Raw genomic sequence first — 20,052 nt, 5'->3', positions numbered from 1 at the left:
CTTTGTCTACTACAAACAAAAATGTATAAAAATGTATAACCGTTAAAAGACTGCCACCAATTTGTTTTAAATGGAAAGCATAGAGCACATGACTTAGGTTTTTCTTTATAAAAGACTGAAAGAAGTAAACCCACTAATTCCCTGCTGCCTCACAGAGCGTCCGACTGAAAAAAAAAAAGCGGTACCATCTGCACACGCTGCACTTTCACCCACTGCCTTTGTGGCTCCATCGCTGGCAGCAAAATGGAAACTGCTTAGCACAACAAACGAGTGTCCGTGGAACCCAGACAACAAAACAAAGACTCCATCGTCCTGCATGACACAACACAGATGATAATTATTAGTCAGAACTGGGGGTAGAGTGCAGGACGATCATGGTTTATGGGACAGCAACTAAATACGTCCCATTCTTCTACACAGGAAGCCCTTTATTTGTGACATGTACTAAATTAGGCTGTGTTGTTTTTTTTTTAATTTAACCAAAAAAAATAAAAACAGCATACATATATCTGATAATTTTATTCAGTCTCCATGGAAACTGTTAATTTCTGAACACATAACGGAATACCACAGAAATATTGATCATGTCAGTCATGTAAATGTATGTTATGTAAATAACCACAGAAACTCAAGCAGTTGTTTTTATTTTATTTTTTTTATTTTATTTTGTAAGAATTATTAAAATGTACAAAAAGACACCAAATACAACATAATATATTATCTGAGGCCTGCGGTGTGTTTGTTCACCCTCTGTGGTAAAGACAGTCAGTTCTCCACGCGGAGGGATTTAAAAGGAAAACAGGAAGGAGGGGAATTTTCTACCTTTTTCCAAACATAATAATATTAATAAAAAACAAGAAACACAGCGAACGGCTGACAGTGATCAGAAAAGACGTCCTTTGCGCGGTCTTTGTCGCCGATGTTGCAAACCAAGACAGACATGAGGAGATTCCTGCAGGGGGCGCCGGTGCTGCTGCTGCTGCTTCGTCTACCACGCCGGTGCAGTGTTCGCCAGTCGCCTCATTCGCCTGTAGAGAAAACAAAAGAAACAGAACAGGAACAGCGTGTCAACAAAATACAACAAAAGAAAGAGTTGCTGCTTGATTAATTAATCAATTAAATCAAGAAGGGAAATGGTCATTTAAACAATAAAAAACTATTTTAAATAAATACGATAAAAAAAAATAAATCAATGAAAAACAACAACAAAAAAAGGAATTATCAATATAGGCTTTGTAGATGCGCTACATGTTTTAGAATCAAACCCTGAGGCTCACCTCGTGTTTCTGTCCTGGTCTCTGATCTTCTTCTCCATCTCTGCATCTGTCAGCGTTTCCAGCAGGGGGCACCACTGGTCAGCATCGCCTGTGTTTCTAATGGCTATCTCCACTGTGGGCAGAGGGTTCTCACTGCCAAAACAAGAAGCAACAAACACAAGCTTGATTTAATTTCTCATTAACGTAAAAGACTTTTGTTGAGACATTTAACTAACACATCGTGTTTATGCGACTGGATGAACAGAAAAGTTGCTAAAATATGTGCAAAACAAGCGTGACAAGTCATGTTTTTGTAACTCAATGCATGCAATGATGAAATAAGCAGAAGAAAAACACGACACTAAATATTTCTTCCAGACGTCCAGCTGTGAAACATTTGCTTACTCAACATCCTAAGGGACTCAGAGAGCAGAATGTCGGCTACATTTCACCCAAAGAAGAATCAGAGCAACCGCACAACAAGACCTGAAACAGCTGTGGAACGAGTCTGTCAGAAAGATCGCTCTGATTGGCTGTTCAGCATACAGAACCAGAGCACGAGAAGTGAATCAGGAAGTAACGAAATAAGAAAGTTCAAAGGCCACACAGAAGGCTCCTCTTGTTTTTCATCTTCATCTGAGACAGTTCAAATATTTCCAACAACATGATGATCTAGAATGAATAAAGTGTAGACAAACAGATCAGCGAATATTTCCAGTTTTTAATAATGCCTTGGACAGTTCTTAACCTGATTAAGGAGAGAGCAGGGGCCTCATGTACGAAGAGCGCGTGCGCACAAAAACGATCCGTACGTTCTTGTTCACGGAAAAATTCAGATGTATCAAGTGTGAAATGTCCGCAAACTTGTACGTGCTTCTACAGCTGGCGATCCTTTGACACTTAGGGGTGAAGCTGGGAAACTGACATAAATGTGAAAACAATTAGTCCGACCGATCGGGATTGTGCCGGTCGACCCTGAGCAGAGCCATGCCAGCCGTGTGGGACGGAATTACCCACATGTCAGCCAGGTATATCAGATTCCCATACAATGCATCTGAACAGGCCAACATTAAAGAGGACTTTTTTTCCCGAATGTAATCAGAGCGATCGACTGCACACACATTGCTATAAAAGCGCTATCACATAATAATACATTTTCATTCAATCAATGTACAAATCATATGTGATGTGCAAATGCAATTAACCAACATTGTGGCCCGTGGAGGACAGCGTGCCAAAGAGGACATTTTTGGACGCCTCCACTCCAGTGAGCAGCGCCTCCAGTTCGCTTTCTATTTTTTTCCCATCTTACACATTCTTATGTTTTCATTTTCTGATCGTGCAGAGAGGTGAATCTCAGGGGCAGGGTTAATTTAAATATAATTTGCATATTTAAAAGGGGGCGTGGACAGGGAGGGGTCGGGAACAACGTGCGCTCAATTCCACATTGATTGGGATGTACAAAGGAAATGTGCTTCTGGATCTAAGCGTGCGCCACGTTTCAGTAGGAAATCCACGCAAGTCTTTGTACATGAGGCCCCTGGTCTAAATCCTATTGAACATTAGTGGATGGAGTTGAAATGTGCTATCTGGAGAAGGCACCCTTCAAACCTGTACATGAGGCCCCAGCTCTGTATGACGGTTTGTAGCTCTTCCTAGCCTCCCAGACAATAATAGCTCCTCCTAACTTGCTGGGCTACCAGACTACTGCCAACTGCTGGCAGAAAGAGTTATTTTCCCTACGGTGCAGAATGTACAAGCTCTGAAACAGGAAGAGCTACTATTAGCTGGGAGGTTGGAGGAGCTACAAACCATCTTACAGAGCAGGCCTGGTCTACAGTTTCTGATCTCTACGATTTTTTAAGCCAGTATATTGTAAAATTCCTCTTTCAGACTTGAGCAGGATATTTTGCCATTTCATCTAAACTGCTGAGGAATTCAGGCTTAAACATCTGTGTGTGCTGTTCACCTGAAACTCACATGACTAGGGACGACCAGCAAGGTTACAGACCCTAGTCATGCGAGTTTCTGATGTTGCTATTTAAACCCCAAACCCCCACCAGTCTTTTAGAACTAAAGGATGAAAATGTTTTCAAGAAACCATACAAGTCCCGTTGCCCTTGTTTCCGCTTGTTTTTAGGATATACAATGATCAAGATGACAGAGAACCTTCATAGACATCCACTTACATTACAGCTCTATATTTAACTAAAGAGTTGGAGCTCTGGGTTGGTGTACCTGAAGGCGTACGTCCTCTGGTGCCAGCTAAGTTGACCTCGGATGCTGTAGGAGATGGTGGTGACAAACTCCCCGCCCAGGCCGAGCTCAGAGCAGAGCTTCAGGGCAAACTTCTCTGGGGAGTTCTCCCTCTCCGACATGTCCCACTCGAACTGGTCGACCAGGGAGATGTTCCCAACGTGGATGTTCAGCTGAGACACAACAACAAACCTCATGAGGCCTGACAACTGACTTGTTTCTACCACAGAGGGAACATCAAACTTTGAAGATCTTGGCAGCGTGGAGCATCACCTTGATGATCACCCTCTGGTCCGTCTGGTCCTCCAGGATGCTGTCTGTCGGATAAGACTCAATCTGCTGTCGGATTGCGGAGGCGATGGCAGGGACAAAGGCCAGCGGGTTGAGGTCCAAGTCGTCACACAGGATCTCGGCGAACATCTCAGGCGTCATGAGCTTCTCTAAAAACGTCAAGAAGTTTACAAATGTAGCTTTTGAAATCTTTCAGGCTACACATGTCCGAGCAGAGAGGAAGTGACGTTACCGTTCATATTCCAGGTGAAAGCGTCTCTGAGCTTCTGACCCTCAATCTCCATGTCCAGCCGGATCGGAACCAGGACTTCAGACTGAGTGGCGTTTTCGTGGATCACTGCCGGGTCGTGATCATCGAAGCTGGTCCAGACAAACAACACAATCTTGCAATATTCTCACAATATTTACCACAGCAGCACAACTTCTATGTACACGCATCTTGATATAAACGATTTTCCTATCTCAAACCAAACCCTGGCGTCAAAAGGTTGGAAATTCTTTAAACAGAAACCTAATGCCGTTTCTTTCTGGATGTACACTCACTTGCCAGTTCATTAGGTATACTAGTAAAAACAAATGCATTTCAATTTAACAGTCCTGCACTTAATTTTGAATTGTTCACCATTGTCATACTTGACTACTTTATGCAAATGACATGTAAGGCGTGTGCTCACCACAGGGGGAAGGTCCTCTTCTTGTCGCGGCCCAGTCGGCTGCGGTTAATCGTGGTGGAGCAGGGAACAGCGTCCAGGTGGTGGGAACTGTTGGGCAGTGTGGGAACCCACTGACTGTTCCTCTTTGCCTTCTGTTCCCTGAAAACAAACCAAGAGGTGAGAACACCACAAGGAACAAAAGTATTGACATCTCTGTGGTGACTGCGGTGGTACTGGTGGAGGTACCTGAGGTAGGCGGGGGGCTCGGTGCTGATGGAGACGGCTTTGTACTTCTCATCATTTCCTTCTAGGATCTCCTCCACCTCTGATGCCTTCAGCAGAGTGACGCTGGTCGCCAGTTGAGTGTAGCCGTGATCTGGAGGAGAAGAAAAGTCTCAAACCAATGTGGGACCAAGATGATGACCCATTTAATCTGGTACAAAATGAGATTTTCTTAACCTCTAAAGCGTAATTAAAATTGTTTCATTAGTAAATCATTTAATCATCATCATTTATTCTTTAGCTGCAGTGGGAATCAGAGGCTGTGGCTGCAAAGACATTTAAAAAAGATCAGATTAAGCACGCAGACAAAACTTTTCTTTTTTACTCGCCCTAAACCAAAGCCAAACTTCCCATAGACAGGGTAATGTTTATGTGCCAAATGGTGTCGTTGTTGATTTATGGTGTTGTACCTTGTCACTGTGGAGTTTTGTTCTGACCAATAGATAATTACCAGCAATGAGCCAGGCTAAATAATAAAGCTAGCCTAGACCTACTAATGAACTGAAAGGTATCTGGGCCGATCCAAAAGTCCAGCTCAATTCTACTGTCTTAACAAAAGGCCATAAATATCTACTATGATGTTTTCCCGACTATTAACAACTATTCATACAGTATATGAAATGTCTGCACGTGCATTTTGTATCAGTCCATCTTTAATGCATGTTACTGTAATAACACAGATATTGGATTTAGCGACATATAGCAGCAAGCTTTCTATGAACAATTTTATGGAAGATTAAATAAAGTACAGTTGGTTTATCAATCTAACTATGGTAGCACTTTTAAAGTTAAGCTAGTTCATCTGGAGTTGTTTTGACCTACTCTCTTTAAATCATTTTAAAATCAAGCACACACACACATTGGATTTTAAACAGTGGCAGCAACGTCAATTACTTTTAGTGAACAACACAAGTAGCTTCATATTATGTGAATCACATACATTGTCCGTGCCCCGTTTTCTCCATCAGGTTAAACTAAATATAGGGCGGCCAGACTGTGTGTGTATGGAGGGGGGTCTGGGGGTAGGCAGCTTTAGGGAGGGGAGGGAGAGAGAGATGATCTAACAAATAGAGAGATATGCTTTCGGGAGCAACAGGCAGAACACAACACAAGCACAGCGTTGTTTGAGAGGTGTAAAAATATTTCTGATTGGTTCAAGACCACGGCGGAGTAAATTAGACTGATGTGTACTGATGCCAGCGCTCTACTGACCGTGTGAGGACTCCACTATTTTCTTGCGCTCCTCCACCGATGCCAGTTTTCTCCATAGTGATGGGTACCTTTTATACAGGGAGCCCCTGAACATGCGGAGGTAGTTTCCCACCTGAACAGAAGACATGAAGACAGTGGTTTAGATTAAGGATTGATGGAGCTACAGGACACCCAAAAACTGGACAGTGTGAACTAAAAGCTATAACCCCATAGATCCTCACATCTGCCAGACCAAGCGAACTTTTAGAGTTTTACATTTTTGTATGAAGTTCTTTTTTTTTTATGACAGAATCAAATCAAACCAAATGGGAGGCAGACTTTATAATTTCCCTACATATCCCAGAATGCAGTGCAACACCACCGACACCGACGTTACATCTTCATAGTCTGATTTTGAGATGACAGATTAAACTCTGGATTAAACGGTGTCTTTATCTGCTTTACCATATACGTTAGCTGCTAAGTAGCCTGCTACCTGCAGATGACCATTTGCACATTCCAACAGTAGCATAGTGACTCATGGTAGCTCATGTTTTTAATAGGGTTTGGGATAGACTTTTCTCCGATTTCACACTGGATTACTCTTATCTTATCCAACAGTCGAGAATGCTAACTGTTAGCTATGCTCTTTCAGCATGATTTTGTTAATATAATAGCCATAAGCCCATAAATCCTCATGTCTACCAGACCATGTGAACTTTTAGTGTCTCAGAGGTTTGTGTGAATATGTGGAAACAGCTTACTGTAAGTTGTTTTTATGATTCAGTGTTGATTTCTTAAAAATCCTAAGATTGTCCTTGTTTTTCTGCTCAACACACCAATTCATCTGCTTCTCTTATCACTCGTACCTGGTCCAACTAGTGGTTAAACTGCTCGTCAGGTAGCTTCCATAGCTGCCCACTGCTCTGAAATGTGCTCACACGGATGGGTTAATATTCGAGAACAAATTCCTCATTCATACTTGGCTAATAAATCTGATTTGATAGCAGGTAATCAATGTTTCTTCTTCAATTACAGCTTGGGGATTTGTAAAACTGTTTTTATCCATTCACAATCTGTACAGCTCATTATCGGTTTAAAACCAGATTTAAAAAAAAAGAAAATCTTCGTGCCTTTTGTTTCTTTCTTTCCGATTACAAACATCGAGAAAAGATTCCTTCTATATGTGAGCGAACAATAAATCAGATTAAGATTCTTAGGAGGCAGTATTATATCTTGAAAATATGTTTAAAATTAAAACTAATATGCAGTTTACATAACTTTATCTCTCAGTAAACTATTTAGTTAAGCGTTAACTAAAGAATTTAAATAATCAATAATAATATGACACGATACTAGAAAATAAAAATAATACAGTACGATACAGTAAAAATCACTTGTTTTAATTGTGCTAAACTAGACTTATTTACATAGTTTTAAATGTATATTAATTCACTTGGAAGAACAGAGATGAGTTAAATTAGCTTTGTTCAGTTGAGCTCTGGATAAACACCGCTTGCTTGCTAGCTGGCTAGCTAGCTAGCTGACTAAGCTAGGTTAGACGAAGAAATCTGAGCGAACCTTCTGGAGACGTACAAGCATTTACATTTTCAGGTTACACATTCCATAACACTAATATGTTTTGTATAGCTTAAATGTGTTTTATTACATTTGTAGATATTTTAATAACATATATGAAATAAATGAATGCTGACGGCGTTATTGAAGCTAAGGTAGCTGCTAGGGCACCGGCTGTGCAGTTAATTTATAACACATAAGCTTAAATAACTAAATATTTTAAATAACGTGCGTGTTAGATTTGTGATATACTGACCTCCGATCCGATCATGTAGAAGTCTCCATCTTCTTCGAGCTGAAATTTGACTGGTTTTTGTCCAAACGTCTTGCTAAGCGCCATACTGAAATGAAATAACAAAGATGCGTGCTACTGCGCATGCGCAAATGACAGACCCTGTTCCGTCGCATAATGATTACGTTATCGTAGCCGTTGCCAAAGGAAAAACAAGCGACTTTCTTTTTATATTTCGTTTATATTTGATTCGAGTGCTGAGCTTTGCTTCTTTTTTTTTTTTTTTTTTGACGACCAAATGACTTGTTAAATATAGTTTCATCACTTTTTTCAAACTTCTAATTTTCTGTCAATTATAGAAACATCTGCAGCTCAAATTGAGTATTTTGTAGTTTATTCTTTTCCAAATCTTTAATATCCTCAAAGGAACAAAATCGACGTTTCCCACAAACACCAATAAGGAAGAAACAATTAATTACTTTTATAAACGTAATGTTTATTTGTATATACATGAATATATTAATCTATAACCAAGAAAGGAGAGAATGTACAATGCAAAAAAAACAAACAAAAAAAAAAATCTATGTACAAATCAATAAATAAACAAAGACATTATAAAGGACAGTTTTGTGTTCTGTGTGTTTTTGGGGAAATGAAGACTGCAGTTAGAAAACAATGTCTGGAATCTTGTTGGCGAAATGGAAAATGGCACCCGAACAGTTCAGGGGGAACAAATTGTTAACAGAAATTTTTTAAAAAAAAAAATACACACCTGCCAGCTGATTTCCAGTTTTTTTTCTTCTTCTTGTAAACACAGCATTTATCTTTTTTCTTTTTTTTTTTTTTGTCAAACTCGCATAGAATCAGGTCAAATCACAAAAAAGATACATCATTGTCAACACGGGCTACACAACACACAGAGCAGTCCATCACATTAACCTCACCAGCACAGAGATGCTCGCAGGGGGAGGGGGGTTAAAGATAAGGCTGGTGATGTTCTACAGTTTCCATATTGTCAATCAAATGTGGATTTATCTGCCACTGAAAAAAAGTCCCCACCAAACTATATGTCTGGACGTTCTGGCCATTAATGAGTCAAACTAATTCCTCTAATTACAGGTGAGGATCTGGTCATTAGCAGACTCACAGAAGTTCCTACTGAAACCCTAAACTCTCCATATTTAGAACTGAAATCTTGGATGAAACATCTTTGAGAAAACTCAAACAAGTCCAGCTGCTTTTGTTTTTTGTGCCCATAGTTCTTAAAAAAAAAAATCTGTCTTCAGTGTGAAATAAAGTTGTCGATGAGACAAAAAAAAATTCAGCCTCAACCTATACAGAAAGGTGTAATTTGCAACTGTAAATCCACAGCTGCAGCAGATATCTGACTGACTGTGGATCAGCTGGAGCATTTCCAGCAACTGCAAACATATTTGTAGTATACAGAAGATACTAAAACATTTATTTAAAGACACGCAATGCATTAAAATGTCCTGCTGTAGAAAAAGGAACTCCTGATACACTGAAGCAAACTCCTGACTATTTTTAGGGTTAGTTTTAGTTCCAGATTCCCGAAAAATTCAAAAAGCAAAACAACTTTGTTGTGGACTAGTGGCATAAATTGAACACAGTACTAGTTAGTCAATTAATTGTATTAACATAATGTATCAAGAACGTCTTCTTTAATTTCCTTCCTTCATTTTGGTTGGAGTAAAAAAAATGTAATAAATTGATTTAAGTGCAGCTTCTACATCAGCTCCATCTTCTCACAAAGCTTCAAGTTCTTGGACAACAGTCTAATTCTCCACAGGAAACAGGTCCAGGCATTTTTCCCCCAGTGATCTCACCCTTGTTTTGTCCCCCAGACAAATGTGACAACAGTAAACATACAACTTGATATTTTATGCACTGTGAAAGGCAGAGCACTCCTCTGATCAGTGATCAGACCAGCCTTTATCTCTCTCTGGTATTTTTGGCACATGTAAAGCCGAGCGAAGGCCGGGGATGTTCACTAAACAACAGTGTTACTGGGGAAAATGAGACATTATTTGTTCACAGTGCTCAAAGTGACGCGCCGATCAACAGGCAGAGAGTGAAAGGGTTGCGGGTCACAGTGTTTGACGGGTACCATGGTGGCACCTACAGAAACATCCACAACGGCCAGACGGCGTGCCTACTGCTGCTCCGCGCCATATTATTTTCGCAAGGGTTTGTTTGTTTCTTATTGTTTGGGTGGGGTGTGCTTTGATCATTGGATGGTTAAGATAGATCTGAACTTCCTGCATAATGAAAGCAACAAAAAGAAAGGCAACACATTGTCGCAGTGCAGGAACTTAGTGTTCTATAGCAGTGATACGAGGAAAAATCCAACCTCAGATATTCACAGGAAGTGTTTTTGGTGAACCCACTGTCCTTCCATTTCCCAAAATGCTATGCAACACCACTGACACTGACCATCACATCTTTACAGTTCGAACTTGACATGACCAATTAAACTCTGGATTGAATGGTGTCTTTATCTGCTCTAACATAAATGCTTGCCCCTAACTAGCCTGATACCTACAGATGAACATTAGCACAAGCTAACATTAGCATGTTTACCCACGTGAAACCCGGGTTTTTCATAGGATTTGGGAAAAATTTTAGATTTTTCTTATTGTCCTAAAATAGTAGCTTTAACATCTGATGATGCTTACTGTTAGCTTTACTATATTAGCATGATTTTGTGAACGTTGAAGAGATGGACACAAGGTTTTCTATTATTAGCTTTATCTTCCTGCCTCCTACAACTGTTTCTGATGTTTCAGAAATTACCAAACCTCGCATGGATTTGGGTAAGAATTTTCTTCTGTTTTTGTTAAGAATCAAGTTTTCTTATAGTCCTAAAATTTTAGCTCCAACAGCTGAGGATCCTAACTGTTTAACTGTGCAACATGGTTTTGTGAATGTGAAGAAGCTGAACAAAGTGTTTTCTAATGTGACCTTCCTCTACCAGTCTCCTACAGTTGTTCCTGACGTTTAAGAAATTAGAAAAAAAACCTGAAGGATAAATCTGAACTATACAAGAACGAAGGCTGTGATTTAGCCCCTGTGCAGAATAAAGCAAATGTTTGAAGTGCGTCACCAAAAACAGCCTTTTTTTTTTTAAAAAAAAAAAAACAAAAAAAGAAACAACAACAAAAATAACAGTGGTTAAGAGTTTTAGGTTGGACTTTTCCTTTTAAAGAAACAATTTAAGCAACAGAGTTTTTTTCCCTTGCTGTGCAGCTCAGCAGCATCACTGTCCTTCATCTGGGCTCCTACATAGACCGGGTTTCTTTTTTTTATTTATTTATTTTTTTTTTTAAATGGAATGCTTTCATCCGGTCCAGTTTTTCCACATGGCCCAGAGGAGAGACTCTGCTGTCTCCACCGATACATAAACCACAGCCGATACTATTGAGTAAAACGTCCTGCAGCTGTCATTGCAGAGAGTCTGCAACACAGGCCTGTCATGGCACATTTGGAAAGTAATGGATATGAAGGCTGAGCCACCATGTTGGAAAACCAATCTTGTTCCTGAGCATCTGTGAGGTCCAGGGTTAAACTATCTGTAAATTATTCTTGAGGTATGACATATTTAATCAAATTCCTGTCAAAACAAAAATCATTATTTTAAGAAAAAAAGCTTCAAATAATCCCGAATGCAACTACAAAATGAATCAAATATCTGATCACACAACAACTATTTCTGGCAGACTGTTTTGCCTTTTTTGACTTAAAAAAAAATTCTAGGGTTTTGGACTGTTCAATTGAGAAAATTACTGCAAAACAGGTGTAAAAATACCAATAGACCTATTTTAATCTGCCATGACATTTTTCTATTTAAGCAACCAAATCATAGTTTCATTTCTAACTAGTTATTTTTAGCATGTTTAACATTTATATTTTTTTATCTTTCCAACATGAATTGGATCCAAACATCAAAATAGGGCTGAGCAGGTAAGAAGGGATGTTTTGTTTTCCAACATGGCAGCTGATGGTCAGGACCAAACAGTGAAGTGCGGCTTGTACGACCTCTTCAGAAAAGATAATTATCAGCACCGTATGAGAGCAGAGAGACGCAAAGAAATGTACAAAGCAAAAAATAAGTTTGTTAAGAAAAACCTCATGGTCTGTTTAGAAAGACTATACTGCACAGATGGTGCTAATTGATATATACACTCAGTTTTTGTTTTCTGTCCCCGTCAAGTGCGATCAAAGCTTTGACACATCCTTCATGATGTAGTGGTTTACGATTCAAAACTAAACAAAAATAATAAAAAAAGAAAAGGAAATGGCTGTGCCCGTTAGATCTTTGTATTTCGACACCGTGTCTCTGTATGTTCTGTAACATGGCAGCGTTCACAAGTTGAACGAGTTGAGATCCCTCCACGTCAGCCTTCAGCGACGCAGAGATGCTGTCGACATCAAGGCGGTGGCAGCGCACGACAACAAAAGCTCCCTGAAGAAAAAGAAACACGTTTCGGCGCTGCGTTGTGTCATCGTACTAGTGTCCACTCCATGCTGAGAGCACATGCACTAAGACTGGAGGGAGTACATAATACAGGGATGAAGGCAGAGGGGGATTAAAAATTATCAAAAGAAAAAAAAAAAAGAAAATCCCCTCGTTTGAACAAGAGGCTCAAACAAAAATTTTTGAGGGTTGACTGAGTGATGTAAACTGTTGTAAACAAAATGTAATGGACCAGGAGCAGTGTGTCCCACAACAAATGTGTCCTTCTGTTGTCACGGAAACAGCCTCGTAAGCATCCTCAGAAGTGCTAACATGTGTTCCTCTGCTTCCTGCTCATCGACGGGAAGGCTGCTTGGTCAGTTCTCCTCCCCCGGCATTTTGTCCAAAGCAAGACTCAACATACTTCAGGTTAGTTTGCCTCCAACTTACCCACATTTTTTTTTTCTTAGTTTTTTCTGAGGAGGCAGCAGCTACCAGAGAGGGTTGCAGGAGGAGGCGGAGACAAAGGGAAGGCAGGAAGTGGTGAGTTTCTCCTCAGAAAATCCCTTTGGCGATTTTCAGTCCCTTCTGTTTCATGCGTGGCAGCGTTGAACTGGCCACGTTCTTGGCGCGAACCGGCCGGGTGGGGCCGCGCTTCTTCAGCACAAAGTCGTAGTTGGCAGTGGAGTTCATGGCGTAGAAGACGTTGGCGTTGTCAGGGATTCGAAGCTCTACAGACAGACAGAGTGAACACAAATCGTATTAAAAGTTGTTTTAATAATAATAATAATAATAAGCTGTGAAAGAAGAAAACACGGCCTCAGTTTTAATTTTAATTAGGGGTGGGGCTCGATTAAAAAATGTATCTAATTAATTAGAGGCTTTGTAATTAATTAATCTCAACTAATCACATAACAATATTTGCCCCAAAAAGCATGTGAGCATTTTTGAATTTAAATGGATTTTAGTGGACGACTGAATCAAATAATAGACACAGACATGAATATTGTAAACTCAAGCTCTTTTAAAAAACTGAACAGACCTAAAGTTAAAGTGCCATTTTAAGTACTTTAAGTACTTTCTCAGAACAGTACTGACTGGTAAACGTGACTGCCGACACAGCTTGTCCGTACTCGGACCGGCGGTTTCTGTGCTCATTGCAACATGCTTTGCAGTTGGATGTCCCCGTAGGTTTGAAGTGCTTCGGTGGTATGCAAACTCATAACAATTTGCACAAAACACCGTTTTTTATCGAGGCTTCCAGTCAGGTTTTTTGTTTTTTTACATAAAATTTGCCTTCCATCAGTCCTAGCAACGTGCTTTCATCCGATTCCTCCATTTTGGTAGCTGTTAGCTGAGCTCTGACATGTGCATCAGTGTAATCAGTGTACCAGGAAATCGTGCACTGACAAAAGTTCCGCGTTGTTTGGAATGCAAACTGGGATTAAATGCATTCATTTTTTTAACACGCTATTTTTTTGTAAGTAATTAATCGTAATTAGCGTGTTAAAGTCCCACACCTAATTTTTATATGTAAATAAATAAGCAAAACATTAAAACATAAGTTTTATTAGTCTAATATTAGACATATATGCTGACCAACCAGTTCATTATGTACACCTGTTCAACTAGTTGTTAACACAAATATCTAATCACATGGCAGCAACTCATTTAGACATGAAGACATGGCCAAGACAAGGATGAACTGACGGGTTGATCCGAGTTGCTGTAGAAACTGCTGATCTACTGGGATTTTCACGGACAACCTCCTCTTAAGTTTACAGAGAATGTCTAAGAAGAGAAAGTTTCCATTGAGTGGCAGAGAAGAATGGCCAGAGTGGTTGGGGGAAATAGAGAGTCTACAGTGACTCAAATAACCACTTGTTACAACCATAGTTTGAAGAGAAGATCACCTCTGAACATTAAAGCAGCAGCAGAAGCCCACAAAATTTGGTGTTCAAGTTAAATCTATCCATCTAATTGAAAAAAAATAAAAGAGGGTCCAACCTGATACTTGCAAGGTGTACCTAACAAACTGGCCAGTGAGTGTATGTCCAGGTTTCATGTTTTGTTTGTATTTTGAGGGTTACTCCCTTTAATTTCTCAGAGCTGTTGCAGTTTTCCAGTATTTTAAATATGTAATGTATTAATAATTAAATTGATAATAGATTTCTGACCTTTGTCCTCTGAGATTTTCTGCATCAGCTCATAGTCCTCTGTCTTCTCGCGCTCGAGGTTATGTTTGATCATTGCCTTCCTGATAACTGCCGGAGTCTTGTCTTGACTTGTCACCTAAATCATGGAACAAAACATCAGGTCAGATTTCCTTTTGGTCCCCACAGCTACATCATATATCCAAGTTAACTTTCCCAGACCGCTCACCAGGATGCTCTTGTACATGTTGCCGTTCTCCACGTCCAAGCTGACCCTGATGATGCAGCAGTCGTCCACCTGCTGGTTGTACAGCGGCAGTGAAAGAGTTGAATAGTTTGACACCGCAGACACCGAGCGTTTGTGCGAGCGCGAGCCCGACAGTGGCGTGGAGGAGGAGACAGAGGAGGAGGAGGCGCTGCTGGAGCCGGAGGCCGAGCCGGAGCTGGAGCCCATTCCGGAGGTGTCCAGAGACGACAGGGATGTACACTCCCAGAACTGGAGGAAAGAGCAGAGGGAGAGGTTAAAGGATATTATGGATTCAATTATACATAGAAATCTTCATGCATTACCAACAAATAGTGTAGTTTGTTATGTTGCATCAAGGGAATTGTAGTGTTTTTTAGAGCTTAACTCATACTAGAGAACAAAAGTTTGGATATCAGCTGCTTCATCTTAGATCAGCCTTTATTTAAAGTTTTTATTTGGTTAACAATGCCCCTAACAAAAGCAGTGCTAATCTGACTGAGCACACCTTTAATGGATTATTAAAGGCCGGATACACCAAACTGACGGTGTCTACGTTTTTGCAGTGTGTTGCGCACCGTTGGCACTAGTCGCACCTTCAACAACTGCTTTTCGGCAGATTCAGCAGGTTGAATCGCTTGCGAGTCAATCAAAGAAACTGATGATTCTGTATTCTTGTAGCTCTTCCTCGCCTCCCAGCTAATAGTAGCTCCTCCTAGCTCCTTAGCCTCCCAGCTAATAGTAGCTCCTCCTACCTCCCTTGCCTCCCAGCTAATAGTAGCACTTCCTAGCTTTCTAGCCTTTCAGCTAATAGTAACTCTTCCTACCTCCCTTGCCTCCCAGCTAATAGTAGCACTTCCTAGCTTTCTAGCCTTTCAGCTAATAGTGGCTCTTCCTAGCTTCCTGGCCTCCTAGCTAGTAGTAGCTCCTTCTAGCTTCCTAGCCTCCGCGGTATAGTAGCTTTTAGCTTCATAGCCTCCCAGTTAATAGTAGCTCTTCCAGGCCTCCCAGCTAACAGTAGCTCCTTCTAGCTTCCTAGCCTTCCAGGTAATAGCAGCTCTTCCTGCTAGTCTCCCAGCTAATACCAGCTTCTCCTAGTTTCCTAGCGTCTCTGCTAATAGTCTTCCTGTTTCCCCTTTTAAATGACAAATACAGACTACTGCCACCTGCTGGTATGAAGAGGTATTTCCCCTCACGCAGGTGCAGAACGAATGCACCATCTGGTCGTTGGCTGTAGTCTTTGTGGTGCGTTCAAGTGCAACTTTTTGGTCCAGACACAGGCGACGTGAGGAGAGGTCACAGTCGGCCTTCGCTGCCGGAAGTTGTTTCATGTCGATTTGGTGTGTCCGTACCTTTAAAGTGTAAAATGTCAAATCAATTTTAAAATCACTTGTTTATAACGTTAAAAAATAACTAAAGAAAATATACCAATATTCATTTAGTAGCTCACAATGGCTACAGTCTTTTAACCTTGTCATTCTGTTCATATAAAAGCTGCAGTTTGGTCAGAAGAAAACAAACACAAGAAAACAACATAAACTAAATTACTGCAGAGTTATTAAAATGTCTTTATGTCATCTTTTTATCCCATGAGTACGTTTGGCTGATTTTGACCACTGAACTCTAGTCAGTTCACCTTTGAGTGCAGGTCTGCACCCTCGAGATGTTCCTTAAATATTGTATTCATAAGAGGCACATACAGACAACCCTAACACTTCTGGATATCACCAGAGGCTTAAAAATATACATATTTCTGCCTCTTACAAGTTTGATCAGGTTTTCAGTTTAATATGCGCACAAAGTCATAACAGTCGTTACCGTCGAGGCTGTATCTGCAGCTGGAGCTTCCCTCCCCAAACCAGAGACAGTGAGTTTCACCGAGGGAGTTGACGTCTGGAGAAAGACAAAAAAAAAACAATCAGGACACACCATCTATCAAAGTACGGTGTCCTCCATCTAGTCTCCTTCAGAGTAGTCATAGGTGTCTTGGTGTCCTTTAGAGTGGTCACAGATGTCTTGTTGTCCTTCAGGGCAGTCATAGGTGTCGTGGTGTCCTCACTCAGTCAGTTTGTGAGGGCGGCCTGCTTACCTTTCTCTCATGTCCTTCTGGTGAATCAGACAGGAAGCTGGCGTTCACGTCCTCCAGGTCTGAACCACTAGAACTGACAGAGGTGACGCTGAGAGCGTCGCCACTGTCCCCTCCACTTCCTTGGTACGGCCGGTAATGCGAATGGTCGAAGGATTTGGAATGAGAGCCGGCGGTGCTGCTGGAGCCAGCCTCAGTCAACTGCCGGCTGAAATAACAAGTGGAGTAAAGAGTCACTTCTCCAACTGACATACTAGCGAGGAATTAAGATTGTGACCTGAACTGTATCAACACTCACTCGCTCCAGCGTTTCATGATTCCTCCGTTCTTCTTGGCTCTGAGTGTATTGCTGGCCGACTCCGACAAAGGCTCGATCTCACAGGACAGACTGTAGCTGTGGCAGGAAGTAACCATTATTCAAAGGCAATTTACACTGACTACAATACAACATATGAAAAATCAGCCTTTCTGCTCTCAGTTATTCTGAATTTTATGAAAAAAACTGGAAATGCTTAAAAAGAAAAAAGGAAAAAAAAAAAAAAAAGGAGAGAGAATTAACCATAGAAAAAGACATTTTTGTGATGGGAGGTGAAGCTCACCTAAATAGACATACTGAAAATAATTTTTTTTTTTTCAGAAACGCGCAACAAAACATTAACTGATTTCCCTAACATTAGTTATTTGTAGTTATTTATGAGTTTTAACTAAAATAATATGATAATGCAACCCTTTACCTGCACTTTTTAAATTCTTTCCATCAAGCTACATCAAACCATTTTCAATCATCAGTTGCTGCCTGCCTTCTAAAACCTACTATTTAGCGATCTAAATCCATTATGTGACTCGTTAATGCTGCGGCTGAACCTGCAACGCACACTCGGCGTCATTGGATTTCACACACGTGTAAAAGAAAAGCAAACTTTTATGCACAAACTACGTTTGATACTTTTTCTCTATGTCTAAATGTTCACTCCTCGCAAGTCTAACTTACATTTTACACTGTAACTAGAGATATGCTAGTTATAAATACAGTAATCATTACAGTACTTTATTTAGACAGAATAAGTTCGTTGTGGTTTCCAAGCTCATTAATGTTAACGTTAGCGGTCTTCCACTGATAGTGGCATTAGCTAGCTTTGTGGTTAGCTAGTCTATGATGAGCCATAATTTAGCAATGGATAACGTCATACTGCAAATTGTAAAACATACATTTTCAATTTAACAGGCCAAGGAGAGATGATACGTCTCATTGCTATAACTGTCACGCTATTAAAGAAATACTTCAGTACATTGTCAAAAGTTAAAAGGACAGTCAGTCAACTACACTGTAACAACGTAACGTAATTAGCTACTAGCTAATTCCGCTTCACTCTCGGCTTATTTAACAGCAGCAAAACTGGACATGATAGTCACGAATTTTGTCATGCTTATTTGAGTTAAGAGAACTGATGGGGATGCTCTTTTAATTGTTATTCAAGCAATGTATGTCTCGTGACCAACTCACCATGAACACACTTCACCGAGGATCTTACTCGCGGATAACTGGTTCTCTCTGCCCGACTCTGGCTGGATCAGCACGAGTTATACACGAGTGTTGCCAACAGGGACGGTGTAGAGTGCCCTCTGGTGGACAAACTAAACTATACAACGCCAACACTCATGACATGGTTGAAGGGTGTTTCGTTTTTATTTTATTTTTGAAATATTCATTTATCGGCCATTATAAATGCCGATACCGATACTTTTGAAAATGCCTAATATCGGCCGATAATATCGGCCGGCCGATATATCGGTCGGGCTCTAAACTGGACCAACAGTTTATAGAAATACCACGAAGCACACATATTCTACAAAGGGCTTAGTAAAAATAGAACCAGGCAGTGTGCCACCAAGTGCGCCACCTTGGGGTTTTACCTCTTGATAGGTAATCTGGCAACAAAATACTACTGATTCCCACTACAGGAGGCAATTCAACCTTTGTCCATTTTTTAGCCTGTACAACAAATGCTACCATTGTGCACATTATGAAAAAGATGAAAAAGATTGTTCCACCATATGGCTGTTGTTCACCCATGTAACTCCCCAAAGTAGGCACATTGTTAGAAAGGTATTGTTACTATATTGTCTGTTATCTGTAGTACCACCACTAGCCCACTAGCTGGAGGCAAATGACCAGGTATAAGATTGAGGGACAGGGATCATGTTCAGTCAGGCACCACGTAGTGCATAGTTGATCGAAAATTGCTGGGATGGGCTCAAAAGGACCACAAAAACAAAAACAATAACAGTTGCATATGATTGGAGTTGTATTTGGATTTGATGAATTAATTCATTAATTATTAAAAATTAATTTACATTTTAGTTTTTGTCTGCAACAAGCTGCAAAAACTAGATGACAGCAACAAGGACAGATCTTGTGCTTCCTAGAGAGGACCAACATTGTTGAGATGGAGGAAGAAGCAGTAGCAGGAGTAGTAAAACGACTGACCTTTCTGCCTCGCTGAGCTTCTCCACACCTGCAAACCACTCCCTGAAGTGGCTGTCCTGAGTGAAACTGTAGTTGTTGGAGGCCAGCTGGAGCAGTTTGATCTGAGCAATCACCTCGAACTCCTACGAGCAAAGGAGGAATTTGTTTCAGTGAGTCCATCCTTAGCTTTTTTGCTGATCATTTCAACCAAAATAGAAAATGGTACACACCTTTCTTCTCTTCTCAAAGTTGATAAGACCACCCTGAAAAAGGACACACAAAAGAAAATCAAACATCAGGAACAATGGTAGGGAGTTCCAAAAACATCAGACTGAGGACATCAGGATCAGGTGCCTGACCTCAGTGTAATCCTTCATAGCAGTGTCCATCATCACCAGGTCCGTTAGGAAGGTGCCCAGGTAAGGAATGGTCCCCTGCATCACTCCCTGTTCACAGAGGGAAGAGGGACAATCAGTGGAGACAAACACAGAGGCCCAAGAGAGTTAAAGAAATGCATCAGACAAACATTACACTGTAGAAAATAAATTAAAACACTGTTTCACAATGGTGTTATGACAAACTGCTTAAAAATACAGGATAACGGATGGAGTGCAGTGATGGCTTTCCTCTCTGCATGGAGCTGTTGGCACAAAATTGTCTCACCAGGTCTCTCTGCTGCTGGTGTCTCCTCTGAGCTCGTTTGGGATTGATTTCTAAAGTCGCAAACTTGGAGGTTCCCTCCTGCAGAAAAACAATAAATAAATAAATGTTGCATAATTGTTATAATAAAAATAAATAATTACAGTTCTCCTCTATGGCTTAATTTCCCTGCAAACAAATAATCTGAAGATGAACTTGAGTAAAGAACCTGAAAACATTTTTTTACAGA

The 20,052-nt window shown here is 40.5% G+C and overlaps 2 protein-coding genes across 6 annotated transcripts in view; both read right to left on the bottom strand.

The window, feature by feature from the left end:
* Positions 1-627: 627 nt before the first annotated feature.
* Positions 628-7,896, bottom strand: smarcb1a (SWI/SNF related BAF chromatin remodeling complex subunit B1a). 2 transcript variants are annotated; one of them, XM_084551925.1, is made up of 9 exons: positions 7,764-7,896; positions 5,951-6,062; positions 4,703-4,832; positions 4,478-4,615; positions 4,036-4,163; positions 3,786-3,952; positions 3,495-3,685; positions 1,278-1,409; positions 628-1,028 (listed from the first exon to the last, which is right to left on the bottom strand). In XM_084551925.1, the coding sequence occupies exons 1-9, from the start codon at positions 7,845-7,847 to the stop codon at positions 989-991; spliced, it is 1,122 nt and encodes a 373-aa protein (XP_084408051.1). In that variant the 5' UTR covers positions 7,848-7,896; the 3' UTR covers positions 628-988. The 2 variants fall into 2 exon arrangements, with proteins under 2 accessions (XP_084408051.1, XP_084408052.1); XM_084551926.1 differs by lacking the exon at positions 7,764-7,896 and adding an exon at positions 6,799-7,738 and having other exon boundaries at positions 629-1,028.
* A 600-nt stretch (positions 7,897-8,496) lies between these two features.
* Positions 8,497-20,052, bottom strand: part of LOC311493319 (ral guanine nucleotide dissociation stimulator-like) — a 51,893-nt gene continuing 40,337 nt past the window's right edge. For 3 of the 4 annotated variants that reach the window (XM_084551920.1, XM_084551918.1, XM_084551919.1), the window contains 11 exons: positions 19,827-19,904; positions 19,523-19,609; positions 19,394-19,426; positions 19,185-19,306; positions 16,995-17,090; positions 16,700-16,904; positions 16,429-16,503; positions 15,777-15,962; positions 14,596-14,862; positions 14,391-14,505; positions 8,497-12,944 (listed from right to left, as the gene is read on the bottom strand). In XM_084551920.1, coding sequence (XP_084408046.1) covers positions 12,769-12,944; positions 14,391-14,505; positions 14,596-14,862; positions 15,777-15,962; positions 16,429-16,503; positions 16,700-16,904; positions 16,995-17,090; positions 19,185-19,306; positions 19,394-19,426; positions 19,523-19,609; positions 19,827-19,904 — 1,440 coding nt within the window. In that variant the 3' untranslated portion in view covers positions 8,497-12,768. The remainder of the gene's footprint in view (positions 12,945-14,390; positions 14,506-14,595; positions 14,863-15,776; positions 15,963-16,428; positions 16,504-16,699; positions 16,905-16,994; positions 17,091-19,184; positions 19,307-19,393; positions 19,427-19,522; positions 19,610-19,826; positions 19,905-20,052) is intronic. The other variant, XM_084551921.1, reaches the window with a different exon arrangement.

The sequence above is a fragment of the Chelon labrosus genome (genome assembly GCF_963514085.1).
Source record: "Chelon labrosus genome assembly, chromosome: 9".
NCBI classification, from domain to species: Eukaryota; Metazoa; Chordata; class Actinopteri; order Mugiliformes; family Mugilidae; genus Chelon; species Chelon labrosus.
The sequence above is the reverse complement of the archived record's forward strand: the minus strand, read 5'-3'. Positions and strand labels throughout refer to the sequence as shown.

What these genes read in the sequence shown, in the direction of transcription:
- smarcb1a (XM_084551925.1), bottom strand. Translation starts at nt 7,847, where the DNA reads ATGGCGCTTAGCAAGACGTTTGGACAAAAACCAGTCAAATTTCAGCTC. An exon ending in TCTACATGATCGGATCGGAG is followed by an intron (nt 6,063 to 7,763) that starts GTCAGTATATCA and finishes TCTTCTGTTCAG; the next exon opens with GTGGGAAACTACCTCCGCAT. An exon ending in TTTCACCTGGAATATGAACG is followed by an intron (nt 3,953 to 4,035) that starts GTAACGTCACTT and finishes TGACGTTTTTAG; the next exon opens with AGAAGCTCATGACGCCTGAG.